This window comes from Ochotona princeps, chromosome 4 (assembly GCF_030435755.1).
Source record: "Ochotona princeps isolate mOchPri1 chromosome 4, mOchPri1.hap1, whole genome shotgun sequence".
NCBI lineage: Eukaryota > Metazoa > Chordata > Mammalia > Lagomorpha > Ochotonidae > Ochotona > Ochotona princeps.
This window is the reverse complement of record NC_080835.1, coordinates 3,780,761-3,802,585: the sequence shown is the minus strand read 5'-3', so window position 1 is coordinate 3,802,585 and position 21,825 is coordinate 3,780,761. Positions and strand designations below refer to the sequence as shown.

General features: G+C 46.6%; 1 protein-coding gene across 3 annotated transcripts in view; it reads left to right on the top strand.

Moving 5' to 3' along the window:
- Positions 1-21,825, top strand: part of KDM2A (lysine demethylase 2A) — a 93,945-nt gene that overhangs the window by 38,992 nt on the left and 33,128 nt on the right. For all 3 annotated transcript variants that reach the window (XM_004598198.2, XM_004598199.2, XM_058662749.1), the window contains 5 exons: positions 10,931-11,109; positions 15,975-16,081; positions 16,405-16,498; positions 18,187-18,340; positions 19,852-19,967. In XM_004598198.2, coding sequence (XP_004598255.2) covers positions 10,931-11,109; positions 15,975-16,081; positions 16,405-16,498; positions 18,187-18,340; positions 19,852-19,967 — 650 coding nt within the window. The remainder of the gene's footprint in view (positions 1-10,930; positions 11,110-15,974; positions 16,082-16,404; positions 16,499-18,186; positions 18,341-19,851; positions 19,968-21,825) is intronic.

Sequence of the window (21,825 nt, the reverse complement as noted above, 5' to 3'; positions counted from 1 at the left end):
GACTTTGTGCACAGGAACTCCCAGGATCCCTATGGCAGCAGGTCGCCACACCTGCTCACTCTTGGTTAGGCATCCGTTCAGTTTACGGTCTGTAAGTGACCTGCCTCAGAACCCTTGGTTTTTGTTTTCTTCCAATTTTTTTATTTGAGAGGGACAGGTATAGAACCAAGGACAGAGGGGGAGATCTTGCGTTGGTTTGTTCACAGCACTGGAAGTTGTACAGCTGGGGTCCAATCCCAGTGCCTGTGTAGGGTGTCAGCAGCCCAGGTGGACACAGCCTGCTACACCATGGCGCCAGCCCCCAGCAGAACCCTCTTTGATTGTCACTGACAGTGGAGCTTCCTGCAGCACATTGTCGGGAGATGGCTGAGTGGGAAGCTCCAAGAACATAACTTCCCCCCTGCACAGCAGTTACCTGGCAGAATCTCGCAGATGGAGCTGTTCTTAGTGCCCTGGGGTCTAGTGAGAGCCGGCAAGTTCCAGATGAAGGCCTGGTCCAGAAATTAATCCAGACAACGCCAGGTGTCAGTGTGCTGAGGGCTAGCTATCTCCCTGTCTTCGTATTGCTCCATGTCCCCCAGCGAGGCTTTGGGCAGGCAGCTCCACATTTGTTCTGGGACAGAGCTCTTTGGAAGGTAGTCTGGGCAGAACGGACCCAGTCCTCCAGGTACTGGGGAGCAGTGCCATGATCCCAGGTGGCCTGTTTCCTGCCCTTTTCTCTGGCGAGAGTGATTCCCAGGTGGTTTGAAGGACTAGTGCCCTGTCACATTTTTCTTCTCTTCATGAGAAGCTGTGTGTGTGGGAGAGGCCATTAGAAAGTGACCGGTATGCCCCCAGAAGGGATCTGAAAGAGCTGAGAAAACTTCTCATTCATACTTGAAGCTGATGCTTGATACACAGACAACCTGCAGCTATGAAAATGAAGGCAAAGCAAGACAAAATGAAACAAGCAGTAACGACATATGGCCAGCCCAGACAAGGAGGGAGAGGCTGGCTGTAGGTGCAGATACCCAGTATTCACCAGGAAATCAATGGCATGTGATGGAATAAGACAGAAGGCCTGTTCAGAGGGCGGAAACCAGCTGAAAGAACCAATGGTGGATAGAGTTCCCTTCTACCGTGCCTGGAAGAACTGTGCAAGATGGCCCAAGGACTTGGGGCCCTGTGACGAAGTGGGGGACTCATCAGAAGCTTCCAGCTAGTGACCATTTGAAAAGTGAACCAACAGTTGGAAGATCATTCTTTCTCTCATTCTCTCCTACACACACATACACTCTGCCTTTCTAATAGTTTTTTTTTAATTATTTTTTAATTATATTGTTGACAATCTTTACATAGTTAATTACAGTAAAAAGGTTCAGGGGCTATAGGGAGTGGGTAAGACTATTATGTCCATATTGATTCCTTCTTGTATCTGAGGTAAAGGGGGATATTGAGGGAGAAGCCCCACCCAGTTTCCCACCCTCCCCAAGTCCCGGATGTGGGGCATGTGCTGAAATCCTTGCTCAAGTGGTTTTAATAGTTCTCCAGTTATGAATCGCTGCCATTTTCGTCACTCCCAGCTCAGTGAGGTCGTTGAAGAATCACCTGATTGATAGAGTCTTCATTTTCCCAGTATTTCGCTGGCAACATATAGCTGTGGTGGTTGATTGACTTGTTCTGTCTTCTGTCTTTTCTTGGCTAGGGTTCTGAGTCCAGCATTTTGATTGGGGAGATCCCCACAGAAACTTTGAGGTATTCCCAGACCAGATTCTGGTATGTTCTAGCAAGCACAGGGCTCCAGCACAGTCCATCTCCACGATCAACTGGTGGTTGCAATTGCTGGGTTGGTTCTGGTTTCAGTCCCGAGTTGCACTGGAACCAATGGGTGTTGCAGTCCAGCCTGGTTCTGCCCAGCACGTACTCGGCCCTTACATCAGCCAATTGAAGCTGCAGCCTAGTCGTGGCGACCCACAATAACCCCCACCAGGCCCGCCCCCTACCCTGGTTTGCCAGTATGTGTAGCAGTAGACCAGTCTGTCCCCATCCCATTTGGCTCTTGTACTTGTCAATGGGTATTAAAGCTTAGTTCCATCTAACCAACTCAACTATCCAGCCCTCACGGATGTTGTTGGGAGCCTCTCTGTCTAGCCACCCCAGCCCCTGTCCTAGTTTTCATGCCCTCCCGTGGGAGTAGTAACCCAAGAGGGAGGAACCCACTAATTCCCTCCCAGGTCTCTCCCAATCCCGGTTTATGCACTCTTCAGGTGGTTCTGTGGTTTGACTTGTCAGAATTAGCCCCCAGTGTCAGCTTCTGCCAGCAGATGCTGCAGCTAAGCCAAACATCCCTCACCCACTCTAATTTATGCTTGCACCAGTAGGAATAATCAGCCCAGCCTGGCTTTTCCCTGATCTAGTCCACATGTGGCACACAGGTGTTGTAGCCCTGCTTAGTCTGGTCTGTCCTCATCCCAGCCCATGCTCTCCAGTGGGAGTAGCTGTCCGGCGAGGGGACCACCCCCTTAATCCCCCACATTCTCCCTGCTGGCTCTGCCCCCTCCCTTCCTGGTTCTCACGCATGCTGGTTGGGCGCTGCGGTCACATCCAGTACAGGCAACCTCACCCTGGCATTCCGTATTGTGCACTGGGTTTTGTTGCGACCAAACCTGGCTCGACCCACACTTTGTTCTGGTGCTTGGATTCGCCAGTGGATGCATGACATGTACTGATTCAGCCTGGTCTGCCCTCAACCCATGCCAAATGTTTGCCAGTGGGAAACTTTCCATGGCCTATTCTGGGCTGTTTCCTATCATGCTTCTTGTGCTTTCCTGCAGGGTCTGTGTTGTGCCAGAGGAGTCGCCCAGGCTCCTCCATCAGAACCCCTCCCAATGCCAGATTTTGCTCATATACCAGGGGGTCCATGAGCCAGCCCTACTCAGTTCACCTCCTGTCCTAGCAGGAATAGTGGCTTTTCTTGGCTGGCTTTCACCCCATTCTGGTTCTTATTGTTGGATGTTTCAGCCCAGCCACAGCTTGTCCATACCCACATACAGCTCACACATGGCTCAGTAGGGGATGAGACCTAGCCTAGTCAGTCCCACATCCATCCTGGTTCTCCATGACACCAGACGGTGTTGGGGTCTGGGCTGGCCTGGTGCATCCAATCCCAGTCCACACTAGTGCCACTGGAGATTATAACTGTTTCCTAGATAGAACGCAGCCCCCATTCCAGCCCACGCACCCATTGGTGGGAACCTCCACGCAGCTAGGGTGTCCCCCTTACCTCCCCAACCAGGCCTGTTCCCAGCCATAGATCATGCTCATGCCAGTGGCTGCTCTGACTCAGCTTGGCTTAGTCCCTCACTTGTACTGGCCTCTGCCTTAGACACTGTGGCTTAGCGTCCTTGACTCACGCAGACCATTAGGTGCAAGAGCCTAGCTCAGCATGACCTTTGCTCCATCCTGGTTTCTAGTTTTGCTTGTGGGCTAAGGTTTGCTCAGTCCTGCCCAGTACATCCCGTTCCATTATCAATTCACACATTGGCCAGCCATTGGAGCTACTTTGCCCAGCATGTCTGACCCCCAGGTCTGGACTACATGTTCACTAGCAGAAGCTATGACTCGCCAGGCGAGTTTCCCAAGTTCCTCCACTTGACCCACTCCCAGACTCAGTTCTCATATACGCTAATGGGTTTTAGGCCAGTTCCTGGCGCAGTCTGGCCTTCCATTTGGCCTTGTATGAGCTGGTGAACGTTACAGCCTGGCCCACCCCACACCCTATTCAGGTGCCGCTGCCTTGACCAGTCCAGACTGTTGTCGGTTCCTTTACCTGTGATTGATGGCAGACTCGTTGCTCACACCTACCTTAATCCAAAACCACCCAAACTCTTGGGCTTACCAGTGGGGCTAGAATTATCACAGGGTGTGGCCCACACATCCCACACAGAATCTACCACCGGATATGGTTCTCGAGTGCTGCTTAATGTTATGGCCCTGCCTAATGTGACCAGTCTCCTGATCCATCATCCTTGCAGGTAAAAGGATATCCTGCTGGACAAGCCCCCATCCTTAGCTTTTGCATGGACTGGTGTTCACCGCTCAGCATTGTTATGTGATTACAAGGTCTTCAAAGGAAGAGTTACTGCCATAGGGAATGTTTAGCATTGACTTAGATCCCAGAAGCACAGTGGAGTCTTGGGATCTTGTAAGTGCCAGGATCCCATACGGCACTGGTTCAAGTTCTGACTGCTCCACTTTCCATCCAGCTCCCTGCTTGTGGATGCAGAAAGTAGTAGAGGACGGCCAAGGCGTTGCGCATTGTACCCGTGTGGGATACCTGGAAGAGGCTCCTGCTCCTGGCTTTGGTTCAGCTCAGCCCAGCTGTTGGGACCATTTAGGGTGTAAACCAGCAGCTGGAAATTCTTTGCCTCTCCTTCCTGTCTGTAAATCTGATCTGTCTCTACAATAATAACAAATCTTAAAATAAATAAGAGTTTTTGATAGGTGTTGGGCTCAGCGCTCCCACCTTGTTGGAGTGATTGCTTCCCTTTCTTGACAGGGCAAGGTCGGCCTTGCTCTGCTTCTGTTGTGTGATGACACAATAAATGGCCCTGGCCAGATGCCTGCTGCTTGGTAGAGGGTTTCCCACCCATCAGATCTATACGAAATTTCTGTCCATTTTCAGTGGCTCTTGAGCTATTCTGTCAATTCGCACTACGCATCACAGTAGGAATGCGTGAGGGGATGTGTGGGACACCAATTAGCAGACTACAATATGTATTTTACAAGTACCAGAAGAAGAGACGGAATATTTGAAGCACATTCCCAGATTTGATTAAAGGCATGGAGTGAACATTTGAAAAACTCAAGAAACTCTATATAACTCAGAAACCGTACCCGAAACATGTTACGGTCAGACTTTCCAAGGCAAGGAGACTCTTCAAAGCATTGGAGAAGTTTCTCATTACGTAAGTAGATCGTTAGTAAGATTATAAGCAGTGTATTAGCTTTTATTGTATTGCTATAGCGAGAAGCTGCATACTTAGCTTTCAGCTTTGGAGGCTGAGAGTCCCAGACTGGACATCTGTCCATTCAGGCCCTGGGGAGGCTGTCCATGTCAAGGACAAAAGTGTGAGAAAATCAGGCCTGCTCTGAGGCCACTGCTCCTGGTAACCTCCTTACTTTCTACTTAGGCCTTATCTCTCTTTTTTAATCAGAACGTCAGACAAACAGATTTAAAGAGAAACAGAGAAAGGTCTTTCATCTCCTGGTTCACTCCTCAAGTATCCCCAACGGTCGGTGCTGAGCCAATCCGGAGCCAGGAGCCAGGAGCTTCCTCGGGATCTCCTGTGGGGGTGCATGATCCCAAGGCTTTGGGCATATTTCACTGTTTTCCCAGGTCACAAGCAGGGAGTTGGTTGGGAAGGGAGCATTTAGAATACAAACTGACGCCCATTTAAGATTCTGGGTGTGTGGGGCTAGACTATAGGTATTAGCTACCCTGCCAGACCCCAGTCCTTATCTCTCTATTTTGTTAGGATTTATTTATTTAGGTTGGAAAGGTAGATACACAGAGAGGAGGACAGAGAGGAAGATATTCCCACCAATGGTTCACTCCCCAAGTGACTGCAACGACTGGAGCTGAGTTGATCTAAAGCCAGGAGCCAGGAGATTCTCTGGGTCTCCCACGCAGGTGCAGGGTCCCAAGGCTTTGGGCTGTCCTCAACTGGTTTCCTAGGGCACAGACAGGGAGGTGAATGGGAAGTGGGGCTGCCGGGATTAGAACCAGTGCCCATATGGGATCCTAGACAGCATGCAAGGCCAGTACTTAGCCATTAGGCTACTGTGCCGGGCCCCCAAAAAACAATTTTTTAAAAGGACAGTCATCAAATAAAAGCTAGTATCATTCACATTTTTGATGTACCTCTGTATATTATGCTTATGCATTGACAAAATTTTGTGTTTATGAATGCAAAATAAGTAAGGTGAAGGTTTTCTTTATTTTACATCATCAGTCAGCCACAAGGGTAGGCGCAAGAACTGAAGGACCGGAGTTTTGTATGTTATCAAACAGAAAAGGGTATTAATTTAAAATAGAATCCCATGGTAACTCAAAAAGGAAAGAGTTATGTAAAATTGGAAGTGAAGGAAAAATGTATTATTTTCATTATGAAATTAGAATATTTATACATAAAATATGCTAGTAAGGAAATGAGGGGGAAAATGGTAAAATGACATAGATTTATTTATTTTTATTGGGAAGCGAGTTAGAGAAGTAGAGGTAGAAAGATCTTCCATCCACTGATTTACACCTCCGATTGGCACCAAGGGCGGAGCTAAGCTGGTCCAGGAGCTTCTACTGGGCATTCCATTCCACGTGGGCACAAGGGCCCAGGGACTATGAACACGTAGCTGGATCCACCACATGGACTGCTAGTGCCAGTCCGAAGCTCTGTGGCAGCCTGAAGTGAGGAATTCAAAAATTAGGATCCATGAGTGTGTGCTTTCTGTAGGAGACCCAGTGACAGGCCTGTCACAATAACTCAGTGGCTAACTCGTGTCCCGGCCACTCCACTTCCCATCCAGCTCCCTGCTTGTGGTCTGAGAAAGCCGCAGAGGACGGCCCAAAGCCTTGGGACCCTGCACCCACGCAGCAGATGCAGAGGAAGCTCCTGGCTCCTGGCTTCAGATGAGCTCAGCTCCTGCCGTTGCTGCCACATAGAGTGAGTTGGCAACAGGAGATGCTTCTGTGTGTTTCTCCCTCTCTGTCAATCTGACTTTCCAATAAAAAGGAATAAATCATATTTTCAAGATTTATTTATTTTTATTGCAAAGTCAGATATGTATAGAGAGAAGGGAGAGAGAGAGAGGAAGATCTTCTGTCTGATGATTCACTTCCGAAGTGACTACAATGGTTGGAGCTGAGTCAATCCAAAGCCAGGAGCCAGGAGCTTTTCCCACGTCTCCCACACAGGTGCAGGGTCCCAAGCCTTTGGGCTGTCCTCAACTGCTTTCCCAGGCCACAAGCAGGGAGCTGGATGGGAAGTGGAGCTGCCGGGATTAGAACTGACGCCCATATGGGATCCCGGGGCATTCAAGATGAGGACCTTAACCATTACACTATCACCCTGGGCCCTGTAAATAAATATATGTCCATTTTTCTTCTTCTTTTTTAAAATATATTTTTATTTTGAATTTTGAATCATGTGGCGCATTTTTGTATAGGCTGGGATTCCCCCCAAAACTCCCACCTCCTGCCAGATTTTTCCCCTTTTGTTACAAAAGTGAATATATACAAATTTAACTTTTTCCTTTTTTTTAATTTTTTTTTTATTTTTGAGAATCTTTGCATACCAAACTAGGGTAAAAAGGTTCAAGGTCTATAGGAAAGTGGGTAAGACTATTATTTCCATTTTGTTTCCTTCTTGTATTTGAGGTAATAAAGGGGGATATTGAGGGAATGAATATGTGTTTTTAAAATTATTTATTTTGAGATGTGGAGTTACAGAGATGGGAAGGTCTTTCGTCTGCTGACGTCATGAGGGTGGTCAGTACAGCCAGGAAGCACTGAGCTAAGCTGCAGCCTAGGGTTCCGTCACTTCTCTCGTGGGGTGGTTTTTTTCTCCCCGAAGCTTTGTTAATTTAAAGTCAGTTGTAGGGCAGACAGAAACATCTTGCATGTTTTTTCACTCAGCAGATGGATGCCAAAGCCCAAGGTGTGTCAGGAGGAGCTGCAGCTCCATCCCTGTCTCCCATGAGGGTGTGCTGGGCCCAGGTACTCGGCGTCCTCTGCTGCTTCCCGAGGCCATTGGCCCAGAGCTGGATCAGAGTGGACAGCAGGACACCAGCGTGCACACTGGGAAGCCGGTGTTGCAGCTACACTACAGAACTGGCCCCCAAGTCACGTCAGATTTAAATGAATGACATCAAAGTGTTTTCTCAGGGGTCTTCAACATAAATAAATAAAAATGTCTTATTAAGCATCATGGAATCAAATTAGATATCAATAAGGAAATTCAATTTGAAAGTTGACAATTTTGGGAATAAATCTCTTCAAACCAATGAATTGAAAAAGTCTCAAGAGAAAGTATTTAAAGATAAGTGACTACAAAAATAGCCTACCTGAATGTAGCAGAAGCACTCCTTAAAGGGAAATTGAGAGTCACACACACTGACAACAAGAGGGAGGACACAGGCCTGTGGGACATCAGGGAGTCACAGGGGACGGAGGACAGCCCACCCTCGGCCTAGTGCCGGGATTTCACAGTTGTTGAAAAAGCATAAACTCAGCAAAAATAGTAACACCTGGTACTCAAAAACAAATTTCATTTGTACTAACATGTAGTAATACAAAAAAAAAGTTACAGATAGTTCCCTTTACAGTTACATACAAGGAGAATAAACTACTTCATTAGTATCTGAGCAATGGCAACTAAAGTATTATGAAAATTGCAGTGCTTGGAGAAAACAAATTAAAGGTGAATAACTAGATCCTTGTGCATGATGTGGTAGTGTTGCTAAGATGTCATGATCACCTGGAGCACTTTACAGTCCCTGTGGAAGGCCATGGGGCAGAGGCGGGTGTTGTAAGCTACGTGCTACTTTGTTGTTGTTGATAAGGATTCCTCAGAGAAGGAAATCAGAGAAGACCTTCAGCTGCTGATGCACTGCCCCAACGGCCGCTATGGCTGGACTTGACCGGCCTGAAGCCAGGAGCTTGTTCAAGGTCTCCCATGTGGGTGCAGGGCTTCAGGCTATCTTTCACTACCTTTCCAGGGAGGGGATTAGAACCGGGACACAACCTGGCATCCATATTGGATGCCAACATTGCTACTAGCAGCTTTACCCACTGTGTCCCAAACCGGCTGCACTTCTGATCCAGCTTCCCTGGAGGCAGCAGCTGCAGGGTCCAGTGATTGTACTGTATGCCTCTTTCCCCATGTGTGCACCCCGAATGGAGCTGCAAGCTCCCAGGTTCCCCTGTCCCCATCCTGGTAATTGGAGCCCATTGATTTGGGAAGGTACTAACAGATTGAAAGTGGTGTGCATGTCACCCCTTCCTTAAAATAAAAAAATATGTTATTTATGTATATATCTGTTATTTATATATGTATCTGTTATTTATTTATTTGTTTATTTATTTTATTACAAAGTCCGATTCAGAGAGGACAGAAAAAAAAATCTTCCATCCACTGGTTTACTTGCCAAGTGGCCACAGCAGCTGGAGCTGAGCCAATCCAAAGCCAAGAGCCAGGAATTTCTCCTGGGTCTCCCACACAGGTTTTGGGCCATCCTCAACCGCTTTTTCCCAGGCCAGAAGCAGGGATCTGGATGGAAAGCAGAGTAGCCTGAATTAGAACTGGCACCCATATGGGATCCCAGTTGTTGCAAGGCAAGGATTTAGCCTCTAGGCTTCCACTCCACGCACTACTTATTTATTTATTTTATTTATTTTCAAAAATAGAAAAACCCATATAAAAATTATTTTGGCCTCACAAAGGACCCAGAGAAAGCTTGGTAGAGCTCGCATGTCCTGAGTACACAAGGTTACGTGTACTCCGTGTGGTGGTGGCAGACAGATGCACATGGGGGACCGCGGGATGGAGAGCTGCAGTTCCCCCGGGCTTGGGCTACAGCGCGAGAGCTTTGACCGGACAGTTAGGTGCCCAGATTCCTGTCCTACAAGGTACCTTTCATATGCATAATGAAAATTAGTACTGAACATGAGAATTTTCAAGCTTTAGTGAGATTAAATAAGATTCCATGGGTGGTGTAGCAACAGCATTCCACATGGGTACTCTTATTTCCAATTCAGTTCCCTGCCAATGGCTTGGGATAGGCACCAAAATATGGGGAAAGTACTTGGGGCCCCTGCCACCCACATGAAGACCTGGATAAAGCTGGCATCAGCTTGGCATAGCCCTGTCTGTTTTGGCCATCTCAGGAAGGCAGCCAGTGGAAGGTTTTTTTGTTTGTTTGTTTTTAACTTTTATTGGAAAGACAGATCAGATTTACAGAGAGGAGGAGAAGCAGAATAGAGATAAATCTGTCTCCAGATGGCTGCAGTGGCCAGAGCTGAGTCAGTCCAAAGACAGGAGCCTCCTCTGAGTCTCCCACGTAGGTGCAGGGTCCCAGGAGTTTAGGCCGTCCTCGACTGCTTTCCCAGGCCACAGGCAGGAAGCTGGATGGGAAGTGGGGCAGCTGAGTCACAAAAAGGCACCCATGTGGATCCTAGTGCTTTCAAGGATAGGATCATCTAATTGCGCCCTCACATCAGGCCCAATAGAAGATATATTTCTCTCTCTCTCTCTCTCTCTCTCTCTGGCTATCTATCTGTGCATCTATCTCCCGCCCCCTTTTCCTTCCCCAAGATTGCACCTTCATATTTATGTAATTCTGAGTTTGCAATAAATTGTTTTAAAAAAAAGAGCTGGGCCTGGTGGTGTGGCCTAGCGGCTAAAGTCCTCGACTTCAAAGACCCGGGATCCCATATGCACAACGGTTCTAATCCTGGCAGCTCCACTTCCCATCCAGCTCCCTGCTTGTGGCCTGGGAAAGCAGTCGAGGACGGCCCAATGCTTTGGGACCCTGCACCTGTGTGGGAGACCCGGAAGAGGTTCCTGGTTCCCTGCATCGGATCGGTGCAGCACCAGCCGTTGTGGCTCACTTGGGGAGTGAATCATCGGACTGAAGATCTTCCTCTCTGTCTCTCCTCCTCTGTGTATATCTGACTGTAATAAAATAAATAAATCTTTAAAAAAAAAAAAGAGCTGCCTCCTTACACATTCTGAGGTTTGATTATGATTATCCATCTGAAGCGATATTTCTTTTCTATTACTGATACCCTGCAGAAGAATGGACAGTTTCCTTCTATGGTGCTTCATATTTTTATCTCAGTGTTTTCAAAGTAGTAATGGCTCCGTATAATTAATTAGTTTGTCTCTCCGGGCAGGGAGTCGCCGCATGGTGGACGTCATGGATGTGAACACACAGAAAGGCATTGAGATGACCATGGCCCAGTGGACTCGCTACTATGAGACCCCAGAAGAGGAGCGGGAGAAACTGTATAATGTCATCAGCCTTGAGTTCAGCCATACCAGGCTGGAAAACATGGTGCAGAGGCCCACCACAGTAAGTGTGGCCATTGTGTCCGTGTTTGTCAGTGTAACCACAAGAGTGGTTCTTGTACTGTTTGGTATGAATAATGTGTATTTTTAGAAGACTGTTCATTTTCCAAAATTGGTTAACTGTGTTATTGGACAGGGGCAGTCTGATTTGTTTCGCCAGTGACTGAATTTAGAGACCTAGACTTTTGCATATAATGGAAAGCAGTCTTACCTCGCTTGATGAGAAAGTTACTCATGGAAGTTTGCTTAGAACCAGTGAGCATGGGCCCAGCGGCATGGCCTAGCGGCTAAAGTCCTCGCCTTGAATGCCCCGGGATCCCATATGGGCGCCGGTTCTAGTCCCAGCAGCTCCACTTCCCATCCAGCTCCCTGCTTGTGGCCTGGGAAAGCAGTCGAGGATGGCCCAAGGCTTTGGGCTTTGGGACCCTGCACCTGTGTGGGAGACCCGGAAGAGGTTCCTGGTTCCCTGCTTCGGATCCGCACGTACCGGCCGTTGCGGCTCACTTAGGGAGTGAATCATCAGATGGAAGATCTTCTCTCTGTGTCTCCTCCTCTCTGTATATCTGACTCTGTAAAAAATAAATAAATCTTTAAAAAAAAAAAAAAGAACCAGTAAGCACTTGATAAGATGATGTGGTTGGATGGGGTTAGTTACACAAGGTGGCAGCCCCTCCTTTTTTAAAGATTTATTTTTATTGAAAAGGCAAATTTAAGGGCCTATTGCAGTAGCCTAATGGCTAAACTCCTCACCTTTCATGTGCTGGGATCCCATATGGGCACTGGTTCGTATCCTGGCTGCTCCACTTCCCATCCACCTCCCTGCCTGTGCCCTGGGAAAGCAGCTGAGGATGGCCCAAAGCCTTGGGACCCTGCACCCACATGGGAGACCAGGAAGAGCCTGCTCCTGGCTTCAGATTGGCTCAGCTCCAACCGTTACAGCCTCTTGGAGAGTGAATCATTGGACGGAAGATCTTTCTCTCTGTCTCTCCTCCTCTCTGTATATCTGCCTTTCCAAAAAAAATAAATAAATCTTTAAAAAAAAAAATAAATCTTTAAAAAATAGTAGATAAAAAAAAGGCAGATTTACATGGCAAGAGGAAGAAAGATCTTCTTTCCACTGGTTAATGCTCCAAATGGCTGCCACAGCCAGAGCTCACACCAGGAACAAGGAGCCCCCTTGGAGTCTCTCCCATGGGGTGCAGGTTCCCAAGGCTTTGTGCCATCATCCACTGCTTTCCTAGGCCACAAGCAGGGAGCTGGATGAGAAGTGGAGCAGCTGGGACACGATCTAATACCCATGTGTGATGCTGGCACTTGCAGGCAGAGGATTAGCCAGTGTAGCCAGTACACCGGGTGTCACAGAGGACTCGATGCACAGGGATTTTCCTGTTTAGTAGTGTGCTGCTCCGTTGGTTGCTGCAAAGTTGGGAAGCTTGAACTCCAGGCAGGACTGCCACATAAGTGTCAGTTGCCAGAAACGCGGGTGACTTATCTTCTGCGTTTCTAGAAATATTGGCATGGAGTTGGGTTGGAAGCAGAGCTGCTGGGACTTGAATGGTGCTCTGAGATGGGATGCCTGTGTTGCAGTGGCTTCCCCTGGCCGTCCACAGTCACTTTCCTTTTACCATTTTTTTCCGTTGAATCCTTGACGCTGGACTTGATTGAGTCAAGTGTTCTATTTAATGCTGGATTTGGAATATTCTTGTCATTTTATTGAAGTAAAGGTCTCAGGGTTTTATCCAGTTTTCATTGGAATTACCCTAGTTATATTCAGTTTCAAAGTTGAAATGTGGTAATTGCTTTTATATTTAAACGTATACCTTTTCACCCGACTAAGAGGTAAATTATTTTTAATGCATTTATACATGTGGACAAAGAAAGAAAATGCTGTTCGTAGTTCACCACTGTCTGGAGAAACTATAGTTTCTTGACATTTCTTTCTTTCTTTCTTTCCTTTTTTTTTTTTTTTTTTTGATTTATTTTTGGGGGGTGTATGCCATGGCAAAGCCGGTAAAGCCACAGCCTGTAATGGCAGCATCACCTGTGGGCCCGCATTCAAGTCCTGGCTGTTCCACTTGTAGTCCAGCTCTCTGAGAATGTGCCTGGGCGCCAGCAGAGGAGGGCCCAAATGCCAGCCGCGGGGGACACGTGGAAGCAGCCTCCCGGCTCCTTCCGTCTGGCCCCGCTCTGGCTCTAGTGGCCATTTCGAGTGAAGAATCAGATTTTTCTCCTCCTGTCCTCCAGACTGTTGTTCAAATTAAGCATGTAAATCTTCTAAGAATTTTTAAAAATTCATTCATTCATTTGAAAGAGAGTTTCCATCTACTGTGTGCTCCACAAATTGTCACAACAGACAGGTCGGGGCTGCGCTGAGCAAGAGATCCATCCTGATCGTCCACGTGTGTGCAGGGGCACCAATCGTAATTGCAATTTTTTTTATCTAAATACATATTGCAGTGAAAGAATGTTGTAAGAGGGCCCAGCACATTGGCCTTGTGGGTAAAATCCTCACCTTGCATGTCTTGGGATTGCATCTGGGCACTAAATTTTTTTTTTTTTAAGATTCATTTTATTTTTATTGGAAAGTCAAATATACAGAGAAGAGGAAAGACAGACGAAGATCTTCTGTCCTATGGTTTACTCCCTAAATGACGGCAACAGGCGGTGCTGTGCCGATCCAGAGCCAGGAGCCAGGAACCTCTTCCCGGTTTTCCACGCGGGTGCAGGGTCCCCAAGCCTTGGGCCATCCTTGATTGCTTTCCCAGGCCACAAGCAGGGAGCTGGTTGGGAAGTGGAGCAGCCAGGATTAGAACCGTTGTGCATATGGCATCCTAGCACATTCAAGGTGAGGTCTTTAGCCACTAGGCTACCGTGCCGGGCCCATAGGCACCAATTCTAATCCTGGTGGCCCCACTTCCTGTCCAGCTCCCGTTTAGAGCACCTGGGAAAGCGATGGAAGCTGGTCCATAAGCTGGGGACCTGCACCATGTGGGAGATCCGGAAGAGACTCTTGTGGCTTGTGGCTTCCGATTGGCTCAGCTGCAGCCATGGTGGTCACTGGGGGAGTGAACCAGCAGACAGAGGCTCTTCCTCTCTATCTTTTCTCCTCTCTGTATATCTGATTTTCCAATAGCAACAGCAACAAAAAAGAACGTTATAAGAACTCAACATTGTTTATAAATGCATTTCCTTAGTACTCCTGTCATTGTTCATTTATAAAAACTAGGAGTTTGTGGAATCATAAGAAATAAGAGTAGAACGTATGAAGTGGATTAGAAATAGAGGTTAGACACAGGACAGAGGCCCCATGCAGGGGTGCCGTTCATGGATTGGCGCAGCACCGGCCGTTGTGCTCACTTGGGGAGTGAATCATTGGATGGAAGATCTTCTTCTCTGTCTCTCCTGCTCTCTGTACATTTGACTTTGTAATAAAAATAAATAAATCTTTTTTTTTTTTTTTTAAAGATTTATTTTATTTTTATTACAAAGTCAGATATACCGAGAGGAGGAGAGACAGAGAGGAAGTGGAGCGCCGGGATTAGAACCAGCGGCCACATGGGATCAAGGCGAGGACCTTAGCCACTAGGCCACGCCGCCAAGCCCAAAATAAATAAATCTTAAAAAAAAAAAAGAGAGAGAGAGAAAAGAGAGGAAGATCTTCCATCTACTGGTTCACTTCCCACATGGCCACAATGGCTGGAACTTTACCGATTGGAAATCAGGAGCCAGGAGCTGCCTGTAGAAGTTACATATGGTGCCTCAAGGCTTTGGGCCGTCCACTATTGCTTTCCCACGTCACAGGCACGGAAATGGGTGTAAGTGGAGCAACTGGATCATAAAATGGTGCCCATATGGGATGTTATCTTGGCTACCCTTAGTAGTATGCCCTGAGTGTTTTAGTTACTTCCGGAAGTTAAGCTTTTCTTGGATTGAAGAAAAGGAGCAAATTGTATTCGTGTTGAAGAAGTTTTCTTGGCTGCCCTGCACTCTCTGTCAGTGACTCCATTTTGACCAGTGTTGTCCTTACAGTTGTGTTGCTGGAACCACTGTTGTTTATTCTGAGTTAAAAATTGTTTCTAAAATGTTTTTTTAGTTGCTTAAGATTCACCACAGCTTGGTTTAATTCACTTTTGAGGAAATTGTGGCATTCTTGTAAAGTTTTCAAGGAATCGTGTTTTTATTTTTTTATTTTTTTTTTTTTGAACTATTGAGTTTTGATGATTTTACACAGTTGAGTAGGGTGAGAAAGGTTGAGGAATTAGAGGATGGTGGGTAAGACCATTGTTTCCTTTTTTTGGTCCGGTGGGGGGCGGGTTACATAAGGGGATGAGCTGCACCAGGTTCTCACTGTGGAGTACCCAGAGATGGGGATGGCCAGTGGATGTTATCCCAGGGTCCCCAATGGGGGCCCTGCGCCAGGTCCTGCTCAAGTGGTTCTGAAATGCTGTTGATCTTGCCGTTCCCCGGATGAGGCGCTCCTGCCATGGTCCAGTGGCTGACATATTCCTCCCTGGAGTCTCTGGTGGCCCGGAGATTTACTGTCAGTGCTTCACTGATGTAGTTAGCCAGTTTCAGTATGGTACCAGATGTCCTCTGCTCTGTCTAAGCCACTGAGGAGGTCCAATTCTGACACATTCACTCCATGGCCAGCAAGTAGAGTGGCCTTGTCGATGGAAATCCCTCGGAAGTCCTCACTTGTACATACTCCCTCAGCTGTCCTCCCTCCTCCCAGGAGGGCACATGGCCTGTGCATTGACAGAGAAAGGGGCTAGGGAATATGTGGAATTCTGCTTTTCTTGCATTTAAAACTCTTTAAGTCCAGCGATCCTCTTGGATCTTAAATGTCCTTTTTTTTTCCTTTTTTTTAAGGTGGATTTCATTGATTGGGTAGACAACATGTGGCCAAGGCATTTAAAAGAAAGTCAGACTGAATCTACGAATGCCATCTTGGAGATGCAGTACCCTAAAGTGCAAAAGTAAGTGACTTCCCTGCAGTTCTTGGTGCTGGGGAAAGCCAGAGTGAGACTGAAATGCACTCCTCCCGTAGACATCATCTGCTTTGTTCTGAATGATCAAATGGAGCAGGCTTTACAGTTCTAAAAGGAGTATGTGTGCAGGAACCACAGCGTGTGATCTCATGTTTAAGGGGAAAGGCTATATTGACAATGTGGTCCCTCCTCCTGCTGGGCAGGGTCAGGGGTTGGGTTGGGCCATACCCAGAGACAGGGGCATGGACCTTTTGCTAAGCTGTTCCTCCTTTTCATTCTTGCTCTGATGGTCTTGCCTTCCTTTGTTTCAGGTACTGTCTCATGAGTGTTCGAGGCTGCTATACCGACTTCCATGTGGACTTTGGTGGTACCTCAGTTTGGTATCACATCCATCAAGGGGGAAAGGTATGGTCGTGGTGACTTTGAAAGCTGGTTACCTGGCCTTGTTTTAGTTCTTGCAAACTTACCATACCCTGGAAATGAACCTGTTAGGAAATTATCCCTGTTCTCCTGTAAAGAGAATGGAAGGTTGAGATCACCGTTTGGCTACAGTTGGGTATTAAATAACATTCATTTAATCTATTGTGATGAGACCAATGTTAGCACAACACCTCAACAATCCTGTTTCTAGTTTCCAACAGTTCTTGAAGCAAGAAAATGAAGTGTTTTTCCGAGGACAAAAGTGTTTCTGAACCTGTAGAATCATATCCATGTTTAAATGGACTTAATTTTTTGTTTAGTTGTGGTAATTACATGGCTCGTGTAGTGGAAATAAACATACAAATTGGGATCCAAGCCAGCTTTCACTGTGGGACACAGCCTTCCGTGTGAAACACAGCCATAGAATAGGAAAGACGATCCTGGTGCAGGAAGAATTCTATGCCAGCTTTTCAGAATATTCTGAGGGTATGTGGGAGCTACAATCGAGAATTAATTCCAGAGAGTTACAGAATTGGCAGTTTACCCATGTTTTCCTTTAAAAGTGAATGCATTTGTCAAAGAAAACTAGATGTAGAATGAAAGTAGTGCTTTTGAAAGATTTTATTTGTTGGAAAGGCAGTTATGTGGGAGAAGAAGAGAAAGAGATGGACACGCACTGATATTCTGTGTGCTGATTCATTCCACGTGTGGCTTCAAAGGCCGGCCCTGGGCCAGGCAGCGTGGGTAGTCCGGAGCTCCTGCTCGGTCTCACACTGCTGTCTGGGACCCAGTCACTTGGACCACTTTTTTTGCTGCCTTCTAGGTGCATTAGCAGGGCGCTGGATTGGAAGTGGCATAGGCAGGACCAGAACCAGCTCCTGTGTGAGATTCTGGCACTGCAGGCAGCTGGTTAATGCAGTGTGTCAAAATTTTTTCCCCAGATAGTTCTTAAAATGTGAAATCTTGTTTTTCAACACAGTTGTGTGTGATTGTGTGTGTGTGTATTTAAAGACAAAGAGGGTTCTTCCATTTGCTGGTTCACTCCCCACGTAGGTACAACAGCATCTTGGGCCAATCCAAACAAAGATCAGGGATCTGTAACTCCATCCTGGTCCCCCACATGAGCGGCAGGGGCTGCAAGTGCTTGGGCCATCCTCTGCTGCTTCCCAGGCTCATTCAGGGTGCTGGGTTACAAATGGAGCAGCAAGGACTCAAACCAACACAGCATTGTGGGATGCCAGCACTGTCAGCCGTAGTGTAACTTGCTAGAAAAATACTAGCCTCCCTTATATCTGTGTAAGTGGTGTTTTAAGAAGTAGAGTATTAAAGTGCACTAACTCACTGTGCTACTCAGGGCTCTGGAGGCCAGACAGCCAGAGCTGTAGGAGGCCTTGCCTGCCTGATGAGCTGGGTGCTGTATTCTTTCAGTCTTGGACTTGGGTGTTCTGGATTCTGCCATCAAACTTCAGAGAAGTCTTAGTGCCATTCAGTCCCACCAAGGATGAGGAAGCCTAACTTTCTGGGGTGCTCACAGCTAGTGCAGCTCTGTAGGCTGGTGGAATTGCTTTTATCTTTTTCCTGATGGGCTTCCCTGGTGTACCTGTTCATCACGCGACGGAGACGACCGGGGCATGTCAGTGGCTGTTAACAGACTGAAGTCTTTTAACTCACAGGTCTTCTGGCTCATCCCCCCTACAGCCCACAACCTGGAGCTGTACGAGAACTGGCTGCTGTCAGGGAAACAGGGAGACATCTTCCTGGGTGACCGGGTGTCAGATTGCCAGCGCATTGAACTCAAGCAGGGCTATACCTTCGTCATTCCCTCAGGTAAGCAAGATAGACACAAGTTGTTTAGCCACTGTGTTTTCCTAAAGGTAAAGGTTGATGGGACTGGCACCGATGCATATCGGCTTCTGGCTGTAGTGCCAGTATCCTGTGTGGGCACCAGGTCATGTTGTAACTGTTCCACTTCCAGTCCAGCTTCCTGATCGTGGACTGGGCAAGAAATGGAGGATGAGTGAAGTGCTTTGGTACCCATGTGGGAGACCCAGAAGAAGCAATCTTTTTTTTTTTTCTTCCCTCCCTCACAGTTTCGCGGCTGGTGCTATGGTGCAGTAATTAAACTTCTGTGGTGGCAGCATCCCCTGTGTGTCTAGTTCAAGTCTAAACTGCTCTACTTCATTCCGCTCCTTGCTTCCTGGAACAGCAGTGCAAGAATGCCCAAGTATTTGGGCCCCTGAATCCATGATGAAGCTCTTGGCATCTTCGTGGCCAGATCCTGGATTCTGTAGGGGGTGAACCAGTATATGGAAAATCTCTCTGTGTCTCCTGCTCTCCTTGTAATTCTACCTTTCAAATAAATAGATAATTTTTAAAAGATGTACTCATCTGTATTGGAAAGGGGAATTTACAGAGAGAGGAGACAGAGAAAGATCTTTGATCTGCTGGTTTACTCCCCAAGTGACCACATGTGAAAGATTAGCCAGTTATGCCAGTGCGTCAGTCCCTTAAATAGATAAATATATGTATTTAAGTTAGATTATATTAAAACAAAGGTTTTATCCTAAGGTTATATCCTAACGATTATATTTTTTTTTCTTAAGCTTTATTATTTGAAAGATCCCTTGGAAGCACTTGACTTTTCTTTGTGGGCCAGTTAAGATGGTGAGCTAGTCTTCTTAAGACGTCAGCATCCCATGTGGGTACTGGTTCGAGTCCCAGCTGTTCCACTTCCCATCCAGCTCCCTGCTTGTGGCCTGGGAAAGCAGTCGAGGATGGCCCAAAACCTTGGGACCCTGCACCTGTATGGGAGACCTAGAAGAAGCTCCAGGCTCCTGGCTTCGGGTTGGCTCAGCTCCAGCCATTGCGGCTCACTTGTGGAGTAAACTAGTAGGCATGAGATCTTTCTCTCTATCTCTCCTTCTCTCTATAAATGTGCCTTTCCAATATAAATAAATAAATCCTAAAAACAAACAAAAAAGAGTTAGAGATGGAGACACCCAGTGCTGAGACAAGCTGAAGCCAGGAGCTTCCATGGGTGTCCCGTATATTGTGGCAGGGGGGCCAGCTTCCACTGCCTTCCCCTGCCATTAGCGGAGCAGCTAGGACGTACTTCAGTTCCAACCCACTACTAAACATCCCACACTATTTGAACCATCTTTTATGCATTTTCTTATGTAATGATTACCAACAACCAGGTTAATTTATCTTGGAGGAAACAGAGTGAGCAATTAAGTCAGCTGACCAGACACTGAATGGCAGCTTGACTGTAAGAACACCGTCTGGGCTGTGCTGCTGGCACCTGTGTACTGAGTCGTTGTCCTCCCCCTGTCTTTCAGGTTGGATTCATGCTGTGTACACTCCTACAGACACACTAGTGTTTGGCGGCAATTTTTTGCATAGCTTCAACATCCCTATGCAGTTGAAAATTTACAACATTGAAGATCGCACACGGGTAACTGATTTTGTTACTTTTGGATGTTAAGAAGTTTCTTCCTTTGAAGACGGGTATTACAAGAAATTGTTGTCAGTTGTCTAAACTTAAAAGTTTTCTCTAGGTTAAGATGCAATGTTCATATTTTGAGAGCCACAGAGAAAAAATTTAACAGAATTAACAATTTGAGAGGCCCAGGCCAGTTGTTTGGGACTCTTGGTATCTTGGATTTTTGTAGGGATTCACATGGAAGTTACTTTTTTCTTTCCTTTTCCTTTTTTATTTATTTGTCATTACTGTCTAACACTTGAACCAGTTCTGTTTAATGTGTGAAGCTGTGTTTTTATGTCTGCAAGTCTTCCTGTCCTTAGTCTTCTCTCGGGTGGGCCGTGATGTGTGGCGCCATCCTAGATGCAAAGGGAGAATGGCAGCTCATTGCAGGCTGGGTCCCTTACGGCAAGAGCAGGTGGCGTTTTTCTGTGAAAGACCATGTGATGAAGAATTCAGAGTTTGAGTATACAGAATCTTACTCAACCCAACTTTGTAATGTGAAATACTAGTGAAAGAGTATGGTTCATGGACATGAAAATTTGAAGTTTTCATCACCATAGTGGATCATCTCCTCCTCTATGTATATCTGACTTTGCAATAATGAAAAAAATCACAAGAATGCAAAAAATACCAATACTTTAGAGGCTTCCCTGAAATGGCACAAGCCACGCAAAGAAGCTGCCTTTCTAGCCGCTTGTGACTCAGGGAACTCAAACTTAAAACTTTTTAAGCAGCATTCTGGTTGATAAGGACTGAATTATGTATGATTAAAGTGTAAGTAGCATTGACAGTCAATAGCGATTAGTATTTGAAGGTTATAACGTTACAATTTATGCCCAAGTAGTGTACAAAATAATGACAGTAATCGTGAATAGAGATTAGCAAGCCCTGGGAATTGGCAGCGGTTAGAGAATCTCAGACGGGACATAGACGTGTTCTTAGTGTTAATGCTGAAACTTTTTGGTCAATATAAAAGTATTAAACATTTTGAAATACCAGTTGGTGAAGAATTTTGCCTGCTTGCTGCGAACATGCTCCCTTAACCATCGTGCTGCACAGTTCAGGGCATTTCGCAAAAATTCAAACCAACTCTGTTCAAACCTGGTGCTGTGGGTCTTTGACATGCCGGCGCTGGCACCCATATCGGTACTGGTTTGTGTGCTTGGAAGAGCAGCAAAGCATGGCCCAAGTCCTTGGGACCCTGAACCGTGTGCGAAACCCTGAAGAAGCTCCTGGCTCTGGCTGATTTAGCCATTTGGAGTGTGAACCAGATGATAGAAGATCTCCCTCTTTCTCTGTGTCTCCTTTTTATAAATCTGCCTTTCAAATGAAAATAGATGTTATGAAATAATAATCTGGTATGCTTCATGATAATTTGGCAGCAGCATTAATGTGCATTGTGAGCACATTGGGCTTGCAGTATGATGGCTTTTATTAATACGATTTGATGATGAATCTCAAGGAAAAAAGATTGGGGAGTAGGTGTTTTGGCCTACATGTTAAGATACTTAGAAGGTGGGCTCAGCTCAGTAGCCTAGTGGCTAAGGTCCTTGCCTTGAACATGTCAGGATCCCCTATAGGCACCAGTTCTTTGTTTGTTTGTTTTTATAGTTGTTTTGTGTTTCTTTGTTTGTTTTTTGGGCACCAGGATCCCCTATAGGCACCAGTTCTTTGTTTGTTCTTTGGGCACCGGTTCTAATCCCTGCAGCCCCACTTCCCATCCAGCTCCCTGCTTGTGGCCTGGGAAAGCAGTCAAGGACGGCCCAAAGCCTTGGGACCCCCACCTGCGTGGGAGACCTGGAAGAGACTCCTGGCTCCTGGCTTCGGA